The 24,634-nt window shown below is 37.4% G+C and overlaps 2 protein-coding genes across 2 annotated transcripts in view; one reads left to right on the forward strand and one right to left on the reverse strand.

Moving 5' to 3' along the window:
* Positions 1 to 258: 258 nt before the first annotated feature.
* On the forward strand, positions 259 to 3,826 carry LOC117987380 (glucose-induced degradation protein 4 homolog). Its single transcript, XM_034974380.2, has 4 exons — positions 259 to 687; positions 897 to 1,064; positions 1,784 to 2,016; positions 3,133 to 3,826. Exons 1-4 carry the CDS (start codon positions 541 to 543, stop codon positions 3,194 to 3,196), a joined length of 612 nt encoding a protein of 203 aa, XP_034830271.1. The 5' UTR covers positions 259 to 540; the 3' UTR covers positions 3,197 to 3,826.
* A 457-nt stretch (positions 3,827 to 4,283) lies between these two features.
* LOC117987378 (uncharacterized) overlaps positions 4,284 to 24,634 on the reverse strand; it is a 66,715-nt gene continuing 46,364 nt past the window's right edge. Inside the window, exons 2-5 of the mRNA XM_034974378.2 lie at positions 20,343 to 20,407; positions 9,699 to 10,043; positions 9,246 to 9,422; positions 4,284 to 8,637 (exon numbers count right to left, since the gene is read on the reverse strand). Of these exons, the coding sequence (XP_034830269.1) occupies positions 7,528 to 8,637; positions 9,246 to 9,422; positions 9,699 to 10,034 (1,623 nt within the window). The 5' untranslated portion in view covers positions 10,035 to 10,043; positions 20,343 to 20,407 and the 3' untranslated portion in view covers positions 4,284 to 7,527. The remainder of the gene's footprint in view (positions 8,638 to 9,245; positions 9,423 to 9,698; positions 10,044 to 20,342; positions 20,408 to 24,634) is intronic.

The raw sequence follows: 24,634 nt of genomic DNA on the forward strand, positions 1-24,634 counted from the left end.
AGTAATAAAAGAAGAAAAGTAACAAATCAAATGCCCTATGTCGTGCGTATTTTATCCTTGCTCACAAGAATCCCCATTGGTTTTATTTGTTAATCAAATCAAATTAGTACCTAGTCTTTTTGTCTCTTTTTGTAGTTAAACAACGCACGACTACAGCATTAACTCAGACGAATAAGGGATAATAATCATAGGTACCATACCACAGACTCCTTGTCATTCCTTAATGTCATCTGTGTCATAGATATACATTTTTATGCGAAGTCAACTTAGCTTTCACTTCCTGCTTCAATTTTTTCGATTTATCGTGTGTTTAAGGGAGTTATTTTTGGAGGAATTATTAAATCAGTGTGCTAGTGTAATGCGAATTAGAGTAATCGGAAATGTAGTTTTGTGATTTTACTAAATATAGAATTTGCTGGAACGAATAACCCCCAACTGTCAAGAGGTCTGGAGTCTGACTCGTTTACTTGGCTATGTGCCCAGTGCACACCACTGTCAATAACATACACACAAGCTGGGTCATCTGTTTAATGGATAATAATGCCAGTTAAGGTTGATATTACTCCTCCACCTCCAGCAAATTCAAAACAACCTGGTGTAACAAAGTCTCTTCTTTACAACGGCTCCAAATTTCAAGGGCATCAGAAGTCTAAAGGAAATTCCTACGAAGTCGAAGTTGTGTTGCAGGTTAGTAAAAATAAAGTACGCAAATTATGAAAATACATTCGTGGAGTGTTATTTTTGGAACCTTTGAGAATATTTCGTTGCTTAATTTCTTTGTGTCTTTAATAGAGAATCAAAATTATAAGATTTCACACAGAATGTGTATGAGTATCGTCATTAAGATTGTAGGCTTATAATAGCCTACTTTTAATGTTTTGTGCCTTTATTTACAGCATGTCGATGAAGAAAATTCGTACCTTTGTGGATATTTAAAAATAAAAGGTTTAACAGAGGAATTTCCAACTTTAACGACGTTTTTCGATGGAGAAATTATATCGGCCAAATATCCATTTCTAACGCGAAAATGGGATGCTGATGAAGATGTGGACAGGAAACACTGGGTATACAAATATTGAGTTTGAACATTATTCATATTTTTATGTATTTACTACTAGATTATGCTTGCACCTTCATCCACATGGATTTAGATTTTTAAAAATCTTGTGGGAACACTTTGTTTTTTATAGGATAAAAGTAGCTTATACCCGTTCCTAGAATGCAAGCTACTTCTGTAGTTCTAAATAGATGATGCTTTTGATGATGATTTAGGTTTTTGAAAATCTTATAAGAATTCTTTGATTTTCTAGGACAAAAGTAGCCTATGCCCATCCCAAATATGCAAGCTATCTCTGTACCAAACATCAAAATCAGTTAAAGGGATGGGCTGTGAAAGGCTAGAGACATGCTTTTGCATTTATAATTTTAGTATGGGTAATAATATCTTCCACATCAAAAGTACTGACTTCTCAAAGGCAAATTTAGTTTTACATACAAAACCAATTAAAGTGTTGGATTTTTATTGTATCTAAGAAAGAACACACTTTAATTTTCCGGGATAAAATTAAAAATAAATAAAATGAAATTGTAGCCTATGTCTTTCCCTGGGATGTAAGCTAACTCTGTACCAAATTTCACCAAAATTGGTTAAACTGTTGAGCAGTGAAATGCTAGCAGACCGACAGCCAGACACGATTTCATTTTATTTACAAGACCCTTTGTTTCTTTAAATTTATAATATTTGATATGAATTACCTACAATGTGAAATCTTATCTCTTACAGAGTAAGTTTGACCTGTTTGTACCATATTTGAAGACATTCAACTCTGACTCATTTGATTATGATTCTCTCGCAAAGGCTGATTATGTATTTATGAGGTGGAAAGAACACTTTTTAGTGCCAGATCATACAATAAAGGATATTAATGGTGCTTCATTTGCCGGGTTCTATTATATATGTTTCCACAAATCGGCTGCTACTATAGAAGGCTTTTATTACCACAGAAGCTCTGAATGGTAAGAATGATAATGTTTTTTCATTGTTTGTAGAGTTCCATACCTCAAAAGGAAAAAAGGAACCCTTAGCTTCAATTTAATAAATAAAATAAAATAAAATAAGATTTACACTGAAAGGGAATGGAAGCGAATTTCTAAAATATAACATAGCATATTGACTTCTATTTTCACTACGTAAAACACAAATAACTTGCCTAAATAAAAAATTCACGGGAATCCCGGCGACTTCGCGGGAATTTTCTTTCTCGGTAGAAATCAAAGCCTCCCACCCAGACCATTTAGAAACCTATTTAACCTTTTATAACAAAATTCCGCAACCTATTTTGGACTTTCCCTTACACAAGTTTAAAAAATCTATTGAAGTATGGTATATTGTAAATCGAATCTTTGAAAAGAGCAATCGACGACTTTCTTGCTGGTTCTTCTCGGTAGGAAAAGCTCTTCGAACCAGCGCGCGGTAAATGCATTGGACAATTCAAAAGGACTGGTAAAAGTTTAATTGATTTTAAAATATTTTTATTTATTTATTTATAAACAACAACGGAGACAATTTAGAAATAATTATGAGTCCCCTAAATTGGCCCTGCAGGGAAACAAACCCAGGACCTTTTGCTTATACAGGACATTATAAGACCACAGTACTGACCACTGTGCCAGGATGGTCATCAAAATATGAAATGTTATTTCTATACGACATTCAGAGATGGAAAAAATAGCCTATGCCTATCTCCGATGCAAGCTATCTCTGTACCAAATAGATGATGACTTAGATCACGTGGATTTAGGTTTTTTAGGAACTCTTTGATTTTCCGCGACAAAAAGTATATCTATATCCTTCCTTGAGATGCAAGCTATATCTGTAACAAACATAAAAAAAAAAATTTTGCTAATCTGTCCAGAAACCTCAAAAAAAATCGACATTTATGTGTACATACATAAAAAAAACGGACCGAATTGAGAACCAACTCCTTTTTGGAAGTAGTTTAAAAACGGATTTAATCAGATGGACAGTGTAAAGCTAGCTAGCAGACAGACAGACAGACAGACATTGGCATTTATATTATATGTATGGATTATATTATAATATTTGTACATATGTGTTTTTTTTGTTTTCAGGTTCCAATCACTGACATTAAGCCATGTCCCTGAACACAGCATCCAAATTTATGAATTCAGATGAAATTGCAGCGGCAACATTGATAACTGGATTGATGTTTGTTTCTGATAGTACTTACTTGTTCTTTAAGTCATCATTTCATTTGATATCCCCCTGACTTGACATTAATTTGGAGTTTCTTGATAGAACTCGAGACCCTGATAAGATAATATGATAAATAAATTGTGAACAATTGAACGTGAAGTGTGGACTGTCCTTGCATATACTACTTGATATTTAAATGCAATGAGCCTGTTATTAAATAGTAAGTATGTACATACACACCCAAATTTTTTTTTTAAATAATTGTACAGTTATTGTATTGACATTATTTATTAATGCATTGGCTCAGAAAGTACCTTACAATGATTGTCAATAATACTAATAAGTATTTATATTATTGTGATATTATGTACAAATGTCTTGTTTGTAAGTAGGTTTACGTTGTTTTTACATGATGTCTGTAGTGTTCCTTCGACTTTGAGTTACCCATTTCATCATGTATTTAAATGAAGTGAGTATGTGCAAGAACAGAGTATGTGGTTTATTTGAACAAGTTAATATATTTTGTCTCGATATGTGTAGGAAATATCAATTTAAACAGTGTTATTAAGAAAAATTTAATATTTTTTTTCAATAAAATCTGGAATGTAATCTTGGTCTTTTATATTGTTTTCAAGCTACCACTACATTTCTTAGTAATAATGTTTCGTGCAAGCATTCAACCATTTTCATTACAGTGTTCGCAAAACAAGTATTTCAATCTGAAGTTGCAACATGGGGGTTTGCACATGTCATAGACTAAAGCTGAAGTCTATAGACTGTACTTTGACTTTGCTCACAACCTTAAGTTTCAGTTAAAACGAGATAGACTTATGCCAGTTGTATAACGCTGTCGCGTTTTAAGATTGTCTTAAGTTTGAGCAAAGTCAAATTGCGCTCTATATATCTCAGCCTAAGCTGAAGCCCGGCTGAGATCTGTTTTGTACAATGAAGAGTCTTACACACTTCATGTTCAGAATTTCAGATTGGACTACTTCTTTTGCGTGCACAATACAACCAAAATATAAAGATGCCGGATGTTTCGAAATAAAATGACATTTTATGATTTGATTTCAATAATTTTATTATAACACATTCATATTTACAGTAAAATACTGGCATTGATAATTTTCTAGATTTGCTTTTCATAAAACCGAATATTAAGCACATTGGATATTGAATATTTTTATAATTATAACCTATAATATAATATTTAAGTATTTTGATATATATTTTCATTTATTTAATTCTTAAAACTACTATTTGTACAGTTTACAGATTTTGACACTTCTTTCAATTTTGTTAATAATAATTATTATCAGTGTAGGTATTGGATTTAGACAAATCTTATTTTTAGTAAAATAAAATGATGTCGAGAATCGAGATAGAAAATAATCATATTATTATAAATGTATTTATACCAAATTTCCTTAAACAAGACACATTTATTCCGTACCATCCGTACAGATTTTTACGGAAATCTGATAAATCAGACACAGATATTAGTTTTTTGAACAATCCGTTTGATTGATTAATATTCAACTAAATTACGTTTGTACAAAGATAATAGTAGGTATGTAATAATATGATGCTGTGAAAAAAGTTAAGAAAGGCTCATTATGAATAGGTCTTCGAAATAACAGAAAGTATAGGTACCAAAAGTGGTGCTGATTTTGTCTTGTCCTATCTGTTGCAGGAGTTTCATTTTCACCATTTTGGTACACTAATCTTACCTGTAAAACTCACAGATTATACCTATAAATCTATCAAAATGTTAAAATCGCTTCTTAGGCCCGGCTTCTTACAAATCCAGCGAGAATTATTACATACTAGATGACGCCCGCGACTTTGTCCGCGTGGATTTAGGTTTTTAAAAATCCTGTGGAAACTGTTCGATTTTCCGGGATAAAAAGTAGCCTATGTCCTTCCTCGGGATGCAAGCTATCTATACCAAATTTCATTTAAATTGGTTGAACAGATGTGCCGTCAAAAGCTAGCAGACAGACAGACACTTTCACATCCATACTGATATTATAGATGCGAAAGTATGTCTGTCTGTCTGTCTATCTGCTAGTTTTTCAACGCTCAACAATTTAACCGATTTTGATGAAATTTGGTACAGAGTTAGCTTACATCCCGGGGAAGGACATAATATGCTACTTTTGATCCCGGAAAAATAAAGAGTTCCCACGGGATTTTTGAAAAACCTAAATCCACGCGGACGAAGTCGCGGGCATCTAGTTTATAATATTAGCATTAATATCTTTGCGTTTGTCCGCGTATGCATAAGATACGGTGCTTTTATAGAAATAGTTCAACATGTTACAAGTTACAATGCAGCGGGATTCCGCAGGTTTTGTCCTTGGCCTTTACACATTATCATTTTTGTATTATTGTGCTGTTATGACAACGCTCTAATCTAAACACTGGTTTAATAAGGTGAATATGCGCAATTTTTTTACGGCAAGCTTATACGGATTTTTCATCACAATTAAACAGTTAGGTACATTTATCTATTAGGCCTACTACTGTTGACATTAACTGTTATAAGTTACATACATAATATGTAGGTTTTATAATTTGCCTCTTAAAATGAGCCCTGCAAGCTTATTCCGTCCAGTGGGATTTTAGTGTATATATGTATACTACCTACTACTGAAAGTGTCCATGATCCAACTAACAACTGTGTTTTTATTCGTGTCCGTGACACCCCTATCAGTGATTATGCGTATATTCAGTGTATAGTCCGCGACAGGTTGAGATGGCAATAGGGGTATGTGGCGAGGGGACGCCCCGCACACTCGCACGGCATTCGCAGGATGTGCGGGGCGTTCCCTCCCCGATTGCCATACATGTCGCGTACTATACCTACAAAAAGTTAAAACAAATCTCAGTGAAACTATTGTCCTTGGCTGTACCTGCGCAGACCGCAACTTAAGATTGGACTAAGTACCTACTTGTTTCGCGATCACTTTATCGACCAGATTTAGTGCTTATATGAGTTAAGACGTTATAGTGGGTTAGTCGTCGAAGTTGGGACACTTTTCGTAGGTAGGATAAAAATATCTAATTAAATTACATAGCCACCGAGTTACTAACGGGTCTGCACTCTGCAGGACTAATGAAGAACGAATTATAACATAGTTTTCAGTAGAAAAATACGCATAATAATAAGATAATATTTATTAATCTTAAAAATCTACGAAAATATTAGCATCCAATAATAACGCGGCTTTATATCTAAACACTTATACTAAGCTTTGGTGGGATCAATATAATATGAGTAATAGTTCGGTAGTTAGTGTAAACATATTTCAAAATAAATAAACTTTGTGGGAAATGTTATCACACAGTTTTAAAATAATAACAATGGATTTTAGCAAAAAATTATGTTGTTATTTCTTCGTGATATTAATTTACAAAAATTCTTTGTTGAAAAGTTTTTTAAATCGACCTGTCCAACCTATTATTTTTTAATAGAGTGAATGTGCTCTTGCCGACTTTCTCTTAACTCTTGGCATGCGTGTTTTAGAAACGTAGGTGGGTATTAGGTTAAATTAAAATTCTCGATAAGTAAATAAAATTAAAAGTTTTTACATTCTACATCTACCTATTCATTACAACTTAGGTCCATTGAACTATTTATCTACACAGTGAGGCTAATTCCGTTGTACACAATCTCTAAACTAAACTAAAATAGCTCGTCTAAATCTATTGCTATCCCTTTCATAATGTTGCTTGCGGAAAAGGATAGAACTAAATTTAGACCTGTTAATTTAGTTTAGTTTAGAGATTGTGTACAAGAGAATCGGCCCCAATAAGTACTTAATCGTAACAAAGATTCACATCAATAAAGGGCAAGCCAGTGCCAATTCATATTTGTATGGTATCTTAAGAAACCATAATTTGCATTACATACGAATAATTCACAAGCCACAAACAAAAAATATACATCAAATAAACATAAATTAGTAATACAACAATTTACATAATACAAAACAACGATAATACTAATGGAGAAACGTTAAATTTTCAGCAGTGGGAAACGCTAGTGTAGGAATATTTACAAGAACTTAAAATAGCTAACAAAAATATTACACAACTATGACTGTAGTATTTGGCTTTAAAATAAATAGGCTAAATATAGTGAAAGCTATGGTTGAAACGAGAACTTAATGTTATACTTAGTCGATAATAACCCAGTTAGCAACTTTTTAATAGATAAAATTAAAAATGCGTGTAGTAGGATTTCCCATAGCTTCCATTATATGTCGTCGGGTAACATCGATTTGTCTAAGTGCGAATGAAGAGAACTATCTTTTCGTCGCTCTCTCACTGCTGAACCAGTGCCTTAAACCGAGCAGGCTGTACAAATCTTGATTGTTAGCGTGTGATCTTATGGGACTAGAATCACGCCCGACAATTTTATGTGGATATCGCCGAAGTCCGGAATAAGCCTCTTGAAAACCGGGATGTGTGTCAGTATAACCCACATATTGATAGCCACGAGGACGAAAGTAGTGAGGGTACGAATGATGATGTCGCCGCGGGTTTCCGTGCATTGTACTGTAAACTCCTCCAACCTGACTTCGTCCAGGCCAATAATCTTGCAAATGACGGAACGGATAGTTCGATGGCTGTGACCCAGAATTTTCACTCGGCCAGGGATATCTGTAGTAAACAACATTTTGCTGTTGGATCTTCCCATTGGAAACATCATCACTATCTGTAACGATATCCAAAGTTGGAGTTTCAGGTTTCTGCAATCTATTGGAGAGTTTTGGTTTATTGCGGCGGTGTTGGAGTTTTGTGCGTGTACCTAATATACTATCTTCCGATGGAACAGTTTTGTCGTCTTTGGTAAAGTTGTCATCTGTGGATACTTCAGCATACCTGCTTATCAGCTTAATAGCCTCTCCAATATCAGAATAATCATTTTCTGGGTTAAGTTTTTCTGCTTCTGTAACTTTTTTTGAGATCGGCGCTGTTGAATCAGATGTGTCATTTAATAAAGTAGCTGTATTAGTATTATTTACTGTGGGAGCATCGTTTTGCTCTTGAGGAAGTTGTTCATTTGTTTTTTCAGTTTCATATTCGCCCTCTACGGCTTGATTATTTTGATTTTCTGTGTCATACAAAACAGGGTCAACATTCACTTGTCCAAAAACTAGTTCCTTTTGTCCTTCGTCAGTGTTATTTGATGATTCGACTTCGGTAGAGTTAATCATCGGGCTGTCCCGTTTTGGTTTATCTGAATAGCTCAGTAAGTTGTGCAATAGATTGTGAGACAGAATATTGTTTCCGTTTTGCGTGATGTTAAGTTTTGCGTATTGTGCTTGTTGCAACTTTAATAACTCCAGCTCAGCCTCTACACTAGCGTCAGTATTATCACCTTTCTTGTCAAGCTTTGCGTATTCTTGTGCCTGTAATCGCAAAATTAAAAGTTATACACATGGTTTAACTAAACTGTGATAGCCTAGTGGTTAAGACGGTTCACCTCGGGTTGTCTGGTGTTCAGTCCCCGGCACGCACCTCTAACTTTTCGGAGATATGTACGTTTTTAAGTAATTAAATATCACTTGCTGAAAACACCGTGTGGAAACCTGCATGCCTGAGAGTTCTCCATATTAATTAATGTTCTCATAGGTGTGTGAAGCCTGCCAATCCGCACTTGGCTAGCGTGGTGGACTATGGCAAAACTCTTCTTCTTCTGAGCTCAACTATTGAGCACGGGTCTCCTACCCGTGAACTGGCGATGGGTTGATGATGATGATGGTTTAACTCTGTACTTATTCAATTCAAGGTACCTATAGTACGCGACAAGTTGAGATTGCAATCTGGGAGGGAACGCCCCGCACACCCGCACAAACCCCCTGCTAAGCCGGTGCGGGCGAGCGCGGGTGTGCGGGGCGTCCCCCCGTCTTATACCCCGATTGCCATCTCGACCTGTCCCGTACTAGTGACACTCTTGATTGATATATTATTGGTATACGTATTGAAGGGTAAAAAGCAATCTTGAGTTTTTTGGTACCTGAGGAGACGATTCTTGGAGTGGGTCTATTCCTATGGGTATGGACAGTTGCAGCGGCCCTGGGTCTTCATCTCCGTAGTCATAAACCACATCGCCATTGTTCGGAGCGGATGTAAACAAAGCGTTCAGCTCTTGCAGCAATATGCTCTCGTGGTCATCCTTGTTTACTGTAAGGACCTGAAAAAATAGATTTTGATTTTCTACTAAAAATATGTCACAAGTTTAACACTTTCAGGTCGTTGGTCGCATGTGCGTTTATGGATTAACGGTGAAGGAAAACATCGTGCATGCCTGAGAGTTTTTGATAATGTTTTCAAACGTGTGTAAAGTCTGCCAATCCGTACTTGGCCAACGTGGAGGATTACAGCCTAAACCCTTATTCTGAAAGGAGACCCGTACTTAGTAGTGGGCCGGCGATGGATTAAATTGATTATGAGTGATAGGAATGTGTACCTGGACGCAAGCAGATCCATCGAGTCGATGACCTTTGGGGCAGACTAGTGGCGTGATAAAAAGTGACTTAGTGGTTATGCGTCTAGGCGGCGTGTTCTGGTTGTTGTTCTCGGAACTCTTTATCCAGGAGGGCCAGGCCAGCTCGCCCAGCTGCCGGTCGAGCGTGCGCGGCGGTGCGCGGGTGGTCGCCACCGGCCCCGTCACCAGCGGTCCCGTCGCCAGCGGCCCCGAAGCCTGTGGCCCCGTCGTCACCGGCCCCGTCGCCACCGGCCCCTCCGCCTCCTCGGCCACCGCCAGTGCACAGGACACCAGCAAAGCGATCCACGGGCACCACATCGCAAACACCTGCAACGAAACAAGATCAACATTTAATGGATTTATAGGTAAATGAAAAAAAAACGATAGAGATCCTTATTTTTAGCATTCCGCATCTCCAGTGAAAAAGGAACTTTTATAGGATCACTTCGTCGTCTGTACTCTGTATGTCCGCCTGTCTATCTATCTATATCTATGCCTATCTGTCTGTGAAGACCCGTTAAGAGAATCAAAACCTTTAGGGTAGTTCCCTTTGACCTAGAATCATAAAGGGCAGGTCTCGTAGCACAAGTTCCGAATTCGTGAATTTGTGGTTAGGTCACTGAAAAATTAAAAAGTGTTATTTCTTGTACGGAACCCTTCGTGTGCGAGGCCGACTCGCACTTGAATGGTTTTTTTTTAATTGCATGATTGGCTCGGGCTTCACATCTTTTAGCCTTGGGTTTTTAGTTTTATAAAAGGTAGGCCGTAGGTAGAAATTAAGTGATGATTTACTGAACCGGATTTGATTTATTCTATGATTATATCATCGAAACTTGTCTAGATAAAATTTTGGTAAGCTAAATAATATAATAGGTAGGTAGGTCTCTGATTACCTCTCATTATACGTTATTTTATGCACCTACCTACAATGCTTATTATATCTGAACGCAAGGAGGTAGTGAGAATGATCCAGAACTCGTCGAGGGAACTGGATCAAGGCTCGACCTTATCCATTAGCTTAATGGCTCGATGACAAACGAGATGCGCGTACTTCTTTGTTGAAGGGACTTTTTACATGTTTTTATTTTTCCGCTAAAATATGCCAATACACATTTTTCGTAGATTACCTACTTTATCAAAAACTGATACCTACCGAATTAGCCTCAAGGGATATTACAGGTTCCATTATCGGTTTTATTCTCGATGCCTCATCGATGAAGCAACAATAGATTTTAATTCTACATTTATTCATTATCATTATCTTCATTTGATAGACGTCCATTGCTGAACGTAAGTAGGTCTCTTGTAAAGACTTCCACACACCACGTGCATGACCTTGCGCCGTCAGAATCCAGCGACTCCCTTTGACTAGATTGATGTCTCAGTCCACCTAGTGGGGGTCTTTCGACGCTGCGCTTTCCGATGCGAGGTCGCCATTATAGCACCTTCGGATCTCATCGTCTACCGGTTTTTCTGTTCTGTCCATTTCTACTTAAGCTTCGAAACCCGTTGAGCTATGCCGGTTAAGTACCTACACTGGTTCTGGTTGATTTTATTGATGGTCAAAGTTTAACGGTAACCGTACCTAACGTAAGTTTAACTGCCTGTCATGCAAATAGACCTTTAGTTAAATTAGATCCTAGGTACTCTAATTTATCCTATCGAGAGTGTACAGACTGTACCTAATACCTCGGCTAATACTTACTTTTGGAATAATTATGATCGGCATTACTTTAATGCAATACCTTTTAATTTCGTAAAAGTTCATGTCAATGTGAATTAACAGAGTGTGGCACAAGGTGACTTACCGAATAACATTAGTATGATTAATTTAATATTATATGTACTTAAACTTATTACAAGTTACAACATTTGAAAATATAAACAATGTGGATTCCCTTGACCCCCAAATCGTGAGAAATGCAATTTTACAGACGATTTAGTATAATCGCGTTAATAATTTAGTGCGCAAAACAAGGGCAGTGGCTGTTGACCCCGTCGCGATCTATTGGCAGCATCTGGCAATGATCTCCAGGCGCCGACGCTGCGTACGCGCACGCGGAAGCGCCTCGGGATTTGACCGTGTTTCAATGGGTGCTCGATTGGAGATTACAGCTTTTAAACACGCTCTGTTCCAGAGCTGGGCTTCGGAAGGATTAGAAAGCTGGCATTGATAACTTTAACGCGCTACCAGATTCGTGACTTATCTCGATCGATTTAAAATCGCATCGAACGATACTCGAGATTGCTTGTGACCTAATGAAATCAATGTTTACATAAAGCAGACGCCGATGGGTATTCTGTTTGGGTGTATTATTATCGTGCACCAAATCCTCGACTGTTGAACCCTACCTTGACATGCATGCGAGAGCGAGACGACTACGATTGCGGAACAGAGGTGCGTGAACGCAGGGTTGCACACAAATAACTTTCCAGTAAGAATACGACTCGAGTGCTTCTGAGAACGATCAGTGCAGTCTACTTGTACCTTTTTAAAACTGCACCGAACTTCAAAGGTAAGCATACCGTTAATTGTGGCTACGTATTCGGCTCCGTTGACCGACACGCACTAGCAACTGTCCATAAAGGCGTCACGTCATCCTCGATGCACTCTAACACTCCTACCTATTTAGATATGTGTCTACTTCCTTTAATTAATACCAGTGCGTGAATCAACAACATTGAACATGTAGGGGAACGTGCGTTACTAACTTTCTATAGTCACGCTCGGCCTGCATCGTTACACTACACCCTCGCTAGGACTGACAGGTGTACACAAATGGATGGAAAGGGTCGGCCGGGAGGAAGATGTTTTTTGTTGATGTGTTTGTTTGAAGATAGAAGTTTTTATAACTGTATCCGGCATTCAGGTAGCTTGCTGATTGGTCTCTCCGAGCGTAGTGGAGACCAATATACTAATTAATCTAAGCATGCTGTCAGTGATATGTACGCTGCGACAGTCCGTTCGGAGTACTTCGGAGCGCAGCGGAGAGCAATACTTAATCTAAGGTTTATGAATAGAAGGAACATGAAAGTACATGGCTAAGACGGAGCAGTAAGATAGCAATAATACTTTTTTTTTTGTTTAAGACGTTCGTGGACTACCTATTATAAATCAAGGCAGGCATTTTAGCGGCAGTCAAAGCAGCTCATGTCATGGGCATGGCTATCAAAGCCATTAATGTCCATTGTATGATAATGGAATGGATCGCAAAAAGCGGCGGCGCGGGCGAGAAAGTGTTGCCCGCTCTCAAAGTGGTCACTAACTGGATAAGTACGATGTCCGACGAATTTGCATATTAGGTAACTGCGGTTTGCTTTTCGGAAACTCGAAAGGATATTTATAATTGAGCAGGCGGACGGTTCGTGAAATCACCATTTAATAGTTATATTCGTTTTTGTTTTTGTTGTTGTTGATTATTACAAAACCGATTAAAATCTTCTTTAGGTATTGTTACATTCTTTAACGTGAAAATTGGATCAGCAGCTCATTGGAAAATAGCTGAATAGTGACAAGAAGAGCTAAATAGTAGCAGAGAAAAGTAGGTAAGCTGTGAATTGTGTACGTACCTACTATACTTAGGTACTTAGTAAGTTTTATTTTATTACCTACGCCTACAGGTCTTTCATTATTTTCACGCGATTTCATATTTCTCAAATCAGTTAAGTAGGCTGTTATTGAAACAACAAGTCATACCTATGTATATTTATGTAATTAATAGACCTATGGAATATAGATGCAAATAAATTGAAGCTCTTATCGAGTGTTATTACATTAATTGGTTTTAATTCAATGGCGGAGGCACGAAGCGCGTAGTGTTCATCACATCACAATTTAATCAAAATATACATACCTATTTAACATAACTTATTATATACCTACCTATCTATTATATTATGCGACGAATTTCATGTTTGTATGATCTTTTAAAACCTAAATCCGCGGACGAAGTCGCGGAGAAAAGCTAGTTTGAACTTTGAAATAGCATAAGAGGAATGTTGATAGTATTGGAATCTTTTGAGATAACTAGCTAAATATCCCAATAAATGCGAATTTATTCTCTGATTCCAATCCTTTATTATGAGGTAGGCTATGAACTGATTATAATAAAACAGAGGTAGTAATTACGTCTGTATCTATAAAACCTACCTGAAACACGTTAATAAGACAAGATACTTAGTAGGTTTGAGTCTTAGCAAAATTTCAAACTGAAACTGACGTTTGAAGAAAACTTAAAACGATTCTAATAGGAGTAACAAAAAGGTAGGTATCTCTTTGGACTTCGATCCCATGATTCATCTTTCAACCTATCCTAATTAGGTAGGTAGGTAAGTATTTTAATGAGCTATTATTGACCTAATGTTAGTCATAAATGAACAGTTGAAATATACATATACCTACGCACTATTTCTTGTATAAAAGGTATACTTTAGTATTTTGACTATAGGAAGTTCTAATGGACCTAAAAACATATTGTTTCTAGAAACTAAAAGTCACCTAGGTCCATCATAAGTTTAGTAAGTTAGGTACCTATTTAACTTGGGCTTCCACCGCAAGACCCGTGGCGACGCGATGCCCGCAAAGCTCGTCAGTGACCGGCGACCGCGGTCCGCGCGATTCTCCTTCGCGTTGCCCGCCAGTGCAGCGGCCGCGGGACCCGCAAATAACCGCGCACTCCGCGAGAATGAATCGCGTCGTGAAAATTGCTACCTACATTTCCATTTGTATTTTGTGTTACGGTCGTGTTGCGGTCCCGCACCGCAGCGTGTGCGGGTGAAAACCGCTCCGTGAGTTCCTAGCGTAACAGCACCATTTTTCAGTAGAACTGAAAATGCATTCACATCGACATGACTAGCCCAATTTCGCGAGCGGAAAAACGCAGGATTTTCTTTGTCTTCTTGCCCGCACAGCACAGATATGGAACTCTGGCGGGAATTTAATTGCTCTAATCTTTTGGAGTTGTCATTTGTAGTCTCTAAATTCAAATGGTTCTTTTAATTCAAATTGTTTTAGAGGCAGTTATTATTTTTGCTCAATAACTCAGTTATTTTCAACCTAGGTATCTATAATTACCGTTTGATAAATTATAACCTATGTCAGTGTTCAGGTTTATATTCTAAGTATATTCATGCATAAATCGTCGATGCCGTTGTTCCGTTGCGACGTAAGTAGTTGAAGAGGCCTTAAAATGTACCGAAATTTAGTCCAAAGTTCGTGATTTCGATCAAAACGTTAAAATTACAGTAAAGTTTCAAAAGCTTTCATTCAATTTTGTGCTTCTGCTGTGCCAACTCCTCACTGTTTATTGGTATTCAAGAAACGTACTTTTAGAGTACCTAGGTGATTCTATTTTCAAAAAGTCGTAGAAAATCACAAATTGAATATAGTCCGTAAGAATGACTCCTCACGCGCCATATTAAATGGGTATATAACGCCATATAAAACTGTCGATGTCAAAAGTACAGTTCACCTTTAAAATAAGGACTAAAATCGAAGGTACTTTTGACATGCAATTTGACATAAAAACAAAGATTCCAACGAATTGAGAACCTCCTCCTTTTTTGAAGTCGGTTAAAAAGTTAAACGTAACGGAAGTGAGGAGTCATTAAATAAATAAATAAATAATCATTTATTTGCCATGAATGTTTGTACAAGAAAGATGGAAATTACACTATAATCAGAGGCCATAACATTCTACTAAATTAATAGTGTGCAAATATTTTTGAGTGTCAATTTTTAAAATAATTCATAGTCAGTGAACAAAAAAAATTAAATTAAATTAATCCATACTAATATTATAAATGCGAAAGTCTGTCTGTCTGTCTGTCTGTCTGTCTGCTAGCCTTTCACGGCCCAACCGTTCAACCGATTTTGACGAAATTTGGTACAGAGATAGCTTGCATCCCGGGGAAGGACATAGGCTTTTTATCCCGGAAAATCAAAGAGTTCCCATGGGATTTTTAAAAACCTAAATCTACGCAGACGAAGTTGCCGGTATCATCTACTAGTTTTCATATTTTAATGCAATATAATCACTGTAGAATCCTCTCCATTCAGGAATCTTCTGCAGACAGTATGTCGACCCTGAGACGGTGTATTTTTAATTCGAACTAAATCCGTCTTTTAATGGAGTGGTAATATTAATGGGTGTGCTTAATAAATCACTTGTTGTTAGTCCAATAAGGTTATTTACAACTAGGGTTGTCAATTACAGACACGAATTAATAAATTATTCAAGAATTCAGTATTTTTTTCACACGACTGCCCAAAAAAGGAGTGTATACTTTCAAGGTGTATGTACGTAATCTCGTACCTGGGCCATACTTTGCGACACGATAGGTACCGCCTGCTGCAGACAGTTATGATGGGTAAAATAGCTGAAAAAGAGGGGTGGGAAGAAGGAAGAAGCCATGACACGTAGCATAAGGTAGTGGACTGGCATAAAAACAGTCGCAGAACTATTCCGCCTAGCCATGGACAAGGAGAAGTTTAAACAACTGACTGCTGAGTGCTGACCTTCAGTAATGGAGAGGCACATGAAGAAGAAGAGTGTATGAGAGTTTCTTTATTCTACTATAATATCTAAATGCCTGAACAGTTCTGGATGTATGGGATAGCGTAGAAATCTTTATTTCTGACTACTCATTTCTGATTTGATCACTAGAGAAACTCTAAGCATAGCTCTCTTAGTCGCAATCCGCTGAGTGACTGAGCTTTCTTATGAGGCCCATAGAAATAGTTAGCAAGCATTGCTCTTTATAGTTAACTATCTTATTCAGGCAGGTAGCTACTTACTTAGTTGTTAAAATATGTGCCATATTTATCTTGCGTATTATTATAAGTATAACATAGTCAACGTGTGTCAACTTGTCTTTTCATAGTGTCATGGTATCTTATCTATAGAATCCCTAAACCTAAACCTGCGTGACATCAGCTGTGACACCTTTGATAAGAAGTCGGGTAGGAAAAATAACACTCAATACACTATATGCTCTAAATTAAATTCTTAGAACTGATCGCACATTGGACCGTTGTCCGTTTCGTACACGCCGCATTTAGCAAAGTTTTAAATCAATTGTACAAAATATATGAATGGGATCGCGCACCGAACGCACCGTATTTTATTCACCACGATTTTCATGCACAGCGTTCGAAAATTCCTTGCATACGCACATTTAGGAATGTATCACGTATAGGATGTAAGATCAGTGATGGCAGATTACTGAATAAGCCATGAACGAAGCAGCGCACGCCGCACGAGCTCTATGAGTGTACTTCAGCGTGTACCTCTCGTCAGTCAAAGTAAAATCATTTATTCAAAGTAGGTACTATTGTACATTTGTACTACTGATGGGGATTGGCGACATTCACATTTTGTACCTATAGAAAGCACGTCGGGTAATGGGTGCGTGTGGCTCTTCTCTAGTGTACGATAAACTTTTAAAATCAACAAACTTCATGTTGTCTTTCGAGCACTTAAAAATCAGTTAGGTATACCAAGAATCGGCAACATCAGACATGTGAAAGCGTTTCGAAATAACGACAACGATAGTGAAGTGTCGCACATGTTCTTCATTGACTGGAACGCTCAGCAATCGACGACACACTTAACCGTGAATGATAAAACGGTAGAACAAAAAACTACTAACGCTTGAAAAGCTACTTGAATTTGTTGCGCTGTTTCATTCAATAGGTACACCTATTGAATTTCTTTCTATCGTTAGGACATGTACCAAATATAAATATGCCATTATTATTAGATAGTACACCTCTACGACAGATATCTTTGAAGATTTCTGTGGTGCCTACTGTAGTCTAATCAATTACCTAGTACTTAGGTACTCATTCAACGTAACAATCGCTTCCTTAATTCTATTATCAGAAAAAGTGGCAATTAAAGGTGCCTCTGCTCTACCTTTGCTCAATTTTTGACAATCAGTGTGATCAAACCAAATCTTGTATTAATGTGTGAGTAACATCGTATTTTTAACCGACTTCCAAAAAGGAGGTGGTTCTCAATTCAGCCCGTTTTTTTATTTATGTACACCGATTTTTTTGAGGTTCATTGACCGATTTGAAAATTTGTTTTAGTCAACAGAAGAGAGAAGCATCCGTGGTGGTCCCATAAAAATTTCAGGATCTAACTCATTAATCCTGATGCTGCAAGGTACGGAACTCCTAAGCCGTGTGGATTCGGAAAGTTTTAGTAGGGAATCGATACTTTAGGTGCCAAGCAATGACTAGTTACATTTAAAAGCTTAAAATGAAAAAAATATTTAAAAAAAAAACCGACTTCCAAAACCACTACAAAGTAAAAAATTACTTTTGATTCCACACGTGTATGTATGTTGAAGTCGGGCGAGCTTCACGCTTGATTTTTAGTATGCTTTTTTAATACCTTTATTTTTATTGGGATTGTTTTTGTCGACCAATAAATATTTACAAGTGATGTCTACCATACTTGTTCGATTTTAACCTTGATGCCTATATCTTTATCGATTGTTAACATTGTGACAGTAACGATAGATAAAATCGAGCAAATCTGTAGACATATTATACCTATACAAGAGCTCGGAAATCTACTAATTTTGTAGATTAAAAATAATATAACTAAACAGGATGGAAGATATCCCATCCCACTTACAAGACTCTAATGTTTTGTTACGATGATTTTTAGGCTGATGGGCTGAGTCACAGCCTTCTTTGAGCTAATACTTACGAAGACAAATGGTTCTCAACATTTGACACTATGCAGTTTTATGTGTTTATACTTATGTAAGTACCTAGAGTTTTAATAGTGTGCGAAAGTTAAAACTAAAGCACTGAACTGGTAAAGTCACTGACTCACATTCATATAGAAACATGATCCAGCTCTACATCCTTGAGTACTTTTACTTTTAAAGGTCGTTCCACAGCTACAGAGACCTAACCTAACACATCAAATGTATCTACAGTAGGTAGGTACGTTTGTCATGCGTATTTATTTATAGAGAGATGGCCAGCGCGTGCCAAACCTTCGTTATTTTATAAAAGCTGAAAGTTTCTCTGCGTATTGTCCCCAACACAGAGAGAAACGATCAGCGACTACAAAGTTTGGATCATGGTGGCTATGGGAGATAACAGGTAATAAAAATGTAAAAATCTTACGTCAAATATTTTTTTTTCAGCTGACTTACTATCCTATACTACAACTCCCTGCCGCAGACACCCTTAGACTTTTTAACTTTATGGGCGCCTAGCAGTGACACGACACTAGTGTCTAGCAATGCATGACGTGGTTTACTGTTTCGAAGAAAATATTAAAAACTAGAGAATGCCCGCGACGTCGTCCGCGTGGATTTAGTTTTTAAAAATCCCGTGGGAACTCTTTGTTTTTCCGGGATAAAAAGTAGCCTATGTCCTTCCCCGGGATGCAAGCTATCTCTGTACCAAATTTCGTCAAAATTGGTTGAACGGTTAAGCCGTGAAAAGCTAGCAGACAGACAGACAGACAGACACACTTTCGCATTTATAATATTAGTATGGATTAGACTTTATACTTTGAAGTAAGATTTTTACACCTTTGTTACCTATTATCTCCCAAAGCCACCATGATCCAAACTTCATAGTCATTGATCGTTCCTCCCTGTGTTGGGGACAATACGCAGAGAAGCTCAGCTTGTAAAATAACAAAGGTCTGGCATGTATTGGCTCTTAGTCCATTAGGTACATAAATGAAATACGAAGCCTAACCATATTAAAGTGCAGAAGATCATTGCTATTATTGTGGCAACTAATGCGTAAATTCGATTCGAATTTGAAGGCGTTCTTTAATAATTTAATTTTACGTAAAAGCTTTGATTCAATTAGACACCGAATTTCAATGGATGTAGCGTGAATTGAAATACATAGAGGTACTACCTTTCAAAGTGAAAATTAGTTTGTACACGAATATATAGGTCTATACCTATAAGTATTTTTCTACAGACAAACTAAGAGACAAACTAATTTTGTTACTGCCGATTTTTGGAAAGCGGTTGGACTAGCACTCCTTGGACTTTTAAAGAACTTTTAGCATCACATGATTTACGCAATATTGTTGCTAAAACTGAAATTATGCCACTCGTGCCAATAATGAAAGGGTAGTCGGCTAATTGGAATGTTTTGCGATTATCAAAATTAACCCTGCACTAGACTTCATACGTACACCGGTATTTCCAAAGACAGCAGGACAGGAAGATATACCATGAACGTCAAAGAATAAAGATTAGGTATTACTAAAATGTATGACACCAACTTTATTCGTTATTATCTACTAAGTACTAGCAGGTACTAGCGAACCGCCCCGGCTTCGCACGGGTGCAATTTTTATTAAGGATTTCTCAAAAAAATTCTATCATAGCTACATACAAACATTAAGTCCTGACAATTAATAACGAACACAATAAAAAAAAATCACCCAAATCGTTCTCAACTGATGATTTTTCCTACAAAAGGAACCCTTATAGGATGACTTCGTTGTCTGTCTGTCTGATAAGTAGAAGATTTGGTATCAATTATTATCAATAGTCACAGGTGTAAATCTAGGTACCTACTAGCACTTTAAACTGTGCTACTATGTAGATATGAAACAGAAAGAGGCTTACCTTGAGGGAAGACGCGCGTCGTCTTGCGCCGCTTACATTATAACGTGGCCGGCTCGCCTGCGGTCCTGCAACCAGGAAATATTGTGTCAATTAATAGGTACGTGATCAACAATGCACATTGCTCTGTATGAGGCCGAGAGCTAATTTATAAACGCATGTTGTGCTCTTTTACAACATGATACAATCATTATTATTGTGTTCTTCCAAGACTTGCGTGGCACTATTATAAACAATAGCAGTATGCTCTGTTTAGGTATGCTCCAGAAAATTTGTTTTTATATAACTGGAGTTGCTTACTTTGGGAGTTGACTAATTAAGAAAATACCGCTCTGAAAATTGGTACCTATCATCATTAAGAGAAGTTTCCCTAGCGCACTCCCCAAGCGCTGTCTATTCAAACGCATCTAACTCAATGAAATTTTGTAGACATTTTTTAGAAACTAATATCTGTGTCTATGGTTTGCCAGATTTCCGTAAAATTATCTAGTTTTAAAGTTACACGGATTAAAAGATTAGTATGTAAGTAAATTGTAAATCCTTGAGCCCGTGTAACTTTGAAACTGAATATTTGAACAGAAATCTGCCAAACCAGAGACACATTTCCTAAAACGTATCTAGAAAAATTTATGAATCAATTAATATTCAAATGAAGGCCAAACCACGTTTGTCTGGAGCGCACTACGAATAAACTCCTCATGTGAAAACTTTAGAAGCGAGAACTTTAGGAGAGAAATAATAAAGTTTTTTATTTCGTGTTTAAGGCGCTTGGTACTTAGGTAGGTACGTAATATAGGCATCTACTTCTCCTTAGGGAAATAAAATGTACAAATATAGAGACAAAGAGGTAGCGACACAACAAAAGCTATCGTTCCTAAGTGATCGGTCATGGTGAAACTGTTGGCTTTTCTATTAAAGTTTGACCGGTCGTGGGAACGTACCGATGAAGTTTTCACCAATATTCCCACAGGCCGAGCAAATTCGTTAGACTGACTAGCATACAACTAGTTTGGGAGGTTTCGCCGTGCTTACAAATAAAGTGGCTAACTGCACACGGCGGACACAAGTCAAAAACGATCTCAACTAGCAATAAAACTTGCAGAAGTCAGTCAGTTCTAAAAAGCCACTTGTGCATCGCTTGCACTGTGGAGGACATAATAATTATAAACTGCTCACTCAATGTCTGAAAGTTTTTCCATTGGAAATACTTCTGCAAGTTTTATTGCTAGTGGAAGTCTGAGATCTCTTTGTAGTAAAAACAAGTACATCAGCAGATAAGCTTAAACTTTGCTCTTCGTAACACGTCATTAAACATTCAAAATATTGCTTGTTTAAAAGCTAAGCGATAGCAGAGTGAACCGGCGATAGTTACTTATTAAAGTTTATGAAATATGGTTAGCGTAAGAATATCAGGCAAATTATGTAAAGAGACCTAGAGACTCTTGAAGACAACTTGGAATGTTGCTACTTGCTAGTAAATTGAACTTATCAATTAATATCGTAAGGTGTCAAAGCCATAGAATGCTTCAATACTTTGTACCCATTTGGCACTTAACACTTATCATCGAGTCCAAGAAATAAGCAGCGAAGGTCTAGAAATTTCCTCTAATGCGTTATTAAAGCATAGTTAAGAGCTTCGTAAGTTCCTGTTTGTTGTCCCAGAGACATAATTCGTCTGGAGCGCTTTCTAGTAATATCTGTGTGATGTACGGGCCTCGCAGAATGCTGCGGCGCGACTTTGTGGGTGTGCGATGGCATACAAACTGCGTAAGTGGTCCGGCCGAGCTTGCAGTCAAGGCCGAAAATGTCAACCATCTTATAGAATACGAGTAGAATAGAATATATATTGTTATTCAAGTAAACTTTTACAAGTGCTTTTGAATCGTCAACTAGTTTAATTTACCACTGGTTCGGAATGCCGTTCTTACCAAGAAGACCCAGCGAGAAACTCGGCGGCTGCTCTTTTCAAATGATCAATTTACAATATTATTATACCATAATATACTGTACAAGCAATTGCAGCCCCGTGCATTGCTGGAGCGAGTCAAATCCAAGCTTTCTTATCATTTACATAGTCTTCGACTGTATAATATGCTTTTTTTAAGAGCACACTTTTAATAGCACACTTATAACTTATACCTACCTCTTAAATAAAATTAGTAACCACGGTGATTATAGACAAATCCGTTGATATTTTAAAAACTTGAATTCTGATGGAGCCTCCGCATGCTTAATATCGAACAAAATATTGATATTGATTCTAAATCTTACACTCATTTAACAGCAGCCAACTTTGGGCTAAAGATAACTAGGTAATAAGCCGCTAGGGATATAAACTTGAAATTTTGATAGGAGATTATTTTTATGATTTTTAGTGGGTGTCTAGGCACGCACTAAAAATGATTTTTGGAAATTCTTTCCTTTCGGGAGTTAAGTAGAGGGTGGTAAAAAGGTCCATTATTTTTCAACCAAGTATATCCACGAAATATGATATTTCAATTAAAATTAAGAAATTATGTATAACTTTCAGGATTTTTGGAAATTGCATCCACTCAGAGGTTTGATTAGGGGTTGAAAGTTTGGAAGAAAGTCCGTCATTTTTTAATTTATATACCTAATTACCTACAAATATTATATAAGTGTTTCCGGATTTTTGGAAATTCCATCCCCTCCAGCTAGTTATTCATATTATTCGAATATCGAGCAGACGAATCATCTATCTAATTCACATGGCTCTAGTGAAATTAAATAATTGTAAATTTCAAACAACGAGCAGGTAAACACCCGTAATACGAAAGATTATCCAGTACAAAGAGATTAGCCGTCAGTCGGAGTACAAAGAAAATGACAATATTGGTCTGTAATTCTGCATGGACGGTAAACAGACCGGACGACCGACTCCTAAGAATCTGTCTGTACTTCGCAATAAAGTCTGTGTTCCACTGGGGGCGGGACTTTGGAAGCTACGTATCTATAGAGCCTTCAAACAAACAAAAACAAGAGTGGAGTAGAGTGGAAAGGTTTGTGCGAATGGAAAAGCGTCAAGGTTCTTTTGTAGACTACTGCTACAGCAATCGCTATCCCTATTATAAATGCGAAAGTGTGTTTGTTTGTTGGTTTATTGGTTTGTTGGTTTGTCGTGATTTTTTGCATATAGGTATAGTTTAAGACCTGGAGAGTGACATAGCCTACTTTTTAACCCGGAAAATCAAAGAGTTCCCACGGGATTCATAAACAACAAAAATCCATGCGGAAGAAGTCGCGGGCATCATCTAGTAGGTAAATAATAACATAATATTACTAGCTGATGCCCGCGACTTCGTACGCATGGATTTATGTCGAGTTTTTAACCGATTTTAACGAAAGGTACAGGGATAGCTTAGGTATTCCATGGCTGGCTATTTTTGTCCCGGAAAATCGAAGTTCCCACAGAATTCCTAAAAATCTAAATCCACGTGGATAAAGCCGCGATCATCATACATATCCTCTATTTGGCACTGAGATAGCTTGCATCCTGGAGACGGACGTCATTATATAGGATAGTTTTTATTTCTAAAAATAAGATAGGTACGGTAAATTAAATTACTTGAATGGGGTTCCCACGTGATTTTTAAAACCTACAACTATGCGGACGAAGTTGCGGGCATCATGTAGTACCTACCTACTATACAAATTTATTTATTGATGCGTGCTTTGCTGTTGTTCCCAGGCGCGAGGCGGCAAGCAAAACATCGCGCCGCTTGTTCTAAACATTGCGTGCAAATCACCAATAATTCCAAATAGGTATGCAAATAGCTGATTGTCTGTTGGTCCATATAAATTGTAATCGGCCTTCCCACATAATATAAGTACCCACTAAGTTCATTTACACAACAACATGCCAAATCGGAAACTACAAGTTCACACACCTGCCTACCTAAGTTTCTTTAAGCTTCTTTAAAAAGTGTACTTAAATTAATAAATTAACTCACTCCCGAGTCCCGACAGGTCAAGGTTACCACATTTTTTTTAAATTCAGATAATACAAGTTAACCCTTGACTGCAATCTCACCTGGTGGTAAATGACGATACAGTCTAAGATGGAAGCGGGCTAACCTGGAAGGGGTAAGGCAGTTTTTAATAAACCCATGTCCCTTTAGTTTCTAGTTTCTACACGGCATCGTACCGGACCGCTAAATCGCTTGGCGGTACGGCTTTGCCGGTAGGGCAAAAGATTCAAAATCCCTGCCAGGAATCGAACTCGGGACCTCCTACTAATAATACCACAGCGCTTAACTACTGCGCCAGGGAGGTTG

This window comes from Maniola hyperantus, chromosome 13 (genome assembly GCF_902806685.2).
Source record: "Maniola hyperantus chromosome 13, iAphHyp1.2, whole genome shotgun sequence".
In the NCBI taxonomy this organism is placed as follows: Eukaryota; Metazoa; Arthropoda; class Insecta; order Lepidoptera; family Nymphalidae; genus Maniola; species Maniola hyperantus.

Coding starts and splice junctions, on each gene's coding strand:
- LOC117987380 (XM_034974380.2), top strand. CDS start 541: ATGCCAGTTAAGGTTGATATTACTCCTCCACCTCCAGCAAATTCAAAA. Junction 1,065..1,783: donor ATGTGGACAGGAAACACTGG/GTATACAAATAT, acceptor TATCTCTTACAG/AGTAAGTTTGACCTGTTTGT. Junction 2,017..3,132: donor TACCACAGAAGCTCTGAATG/GTAAGAATGATA, acceptor TTTTGTTTTCAG/GTTCCAATCACTGACATTAA.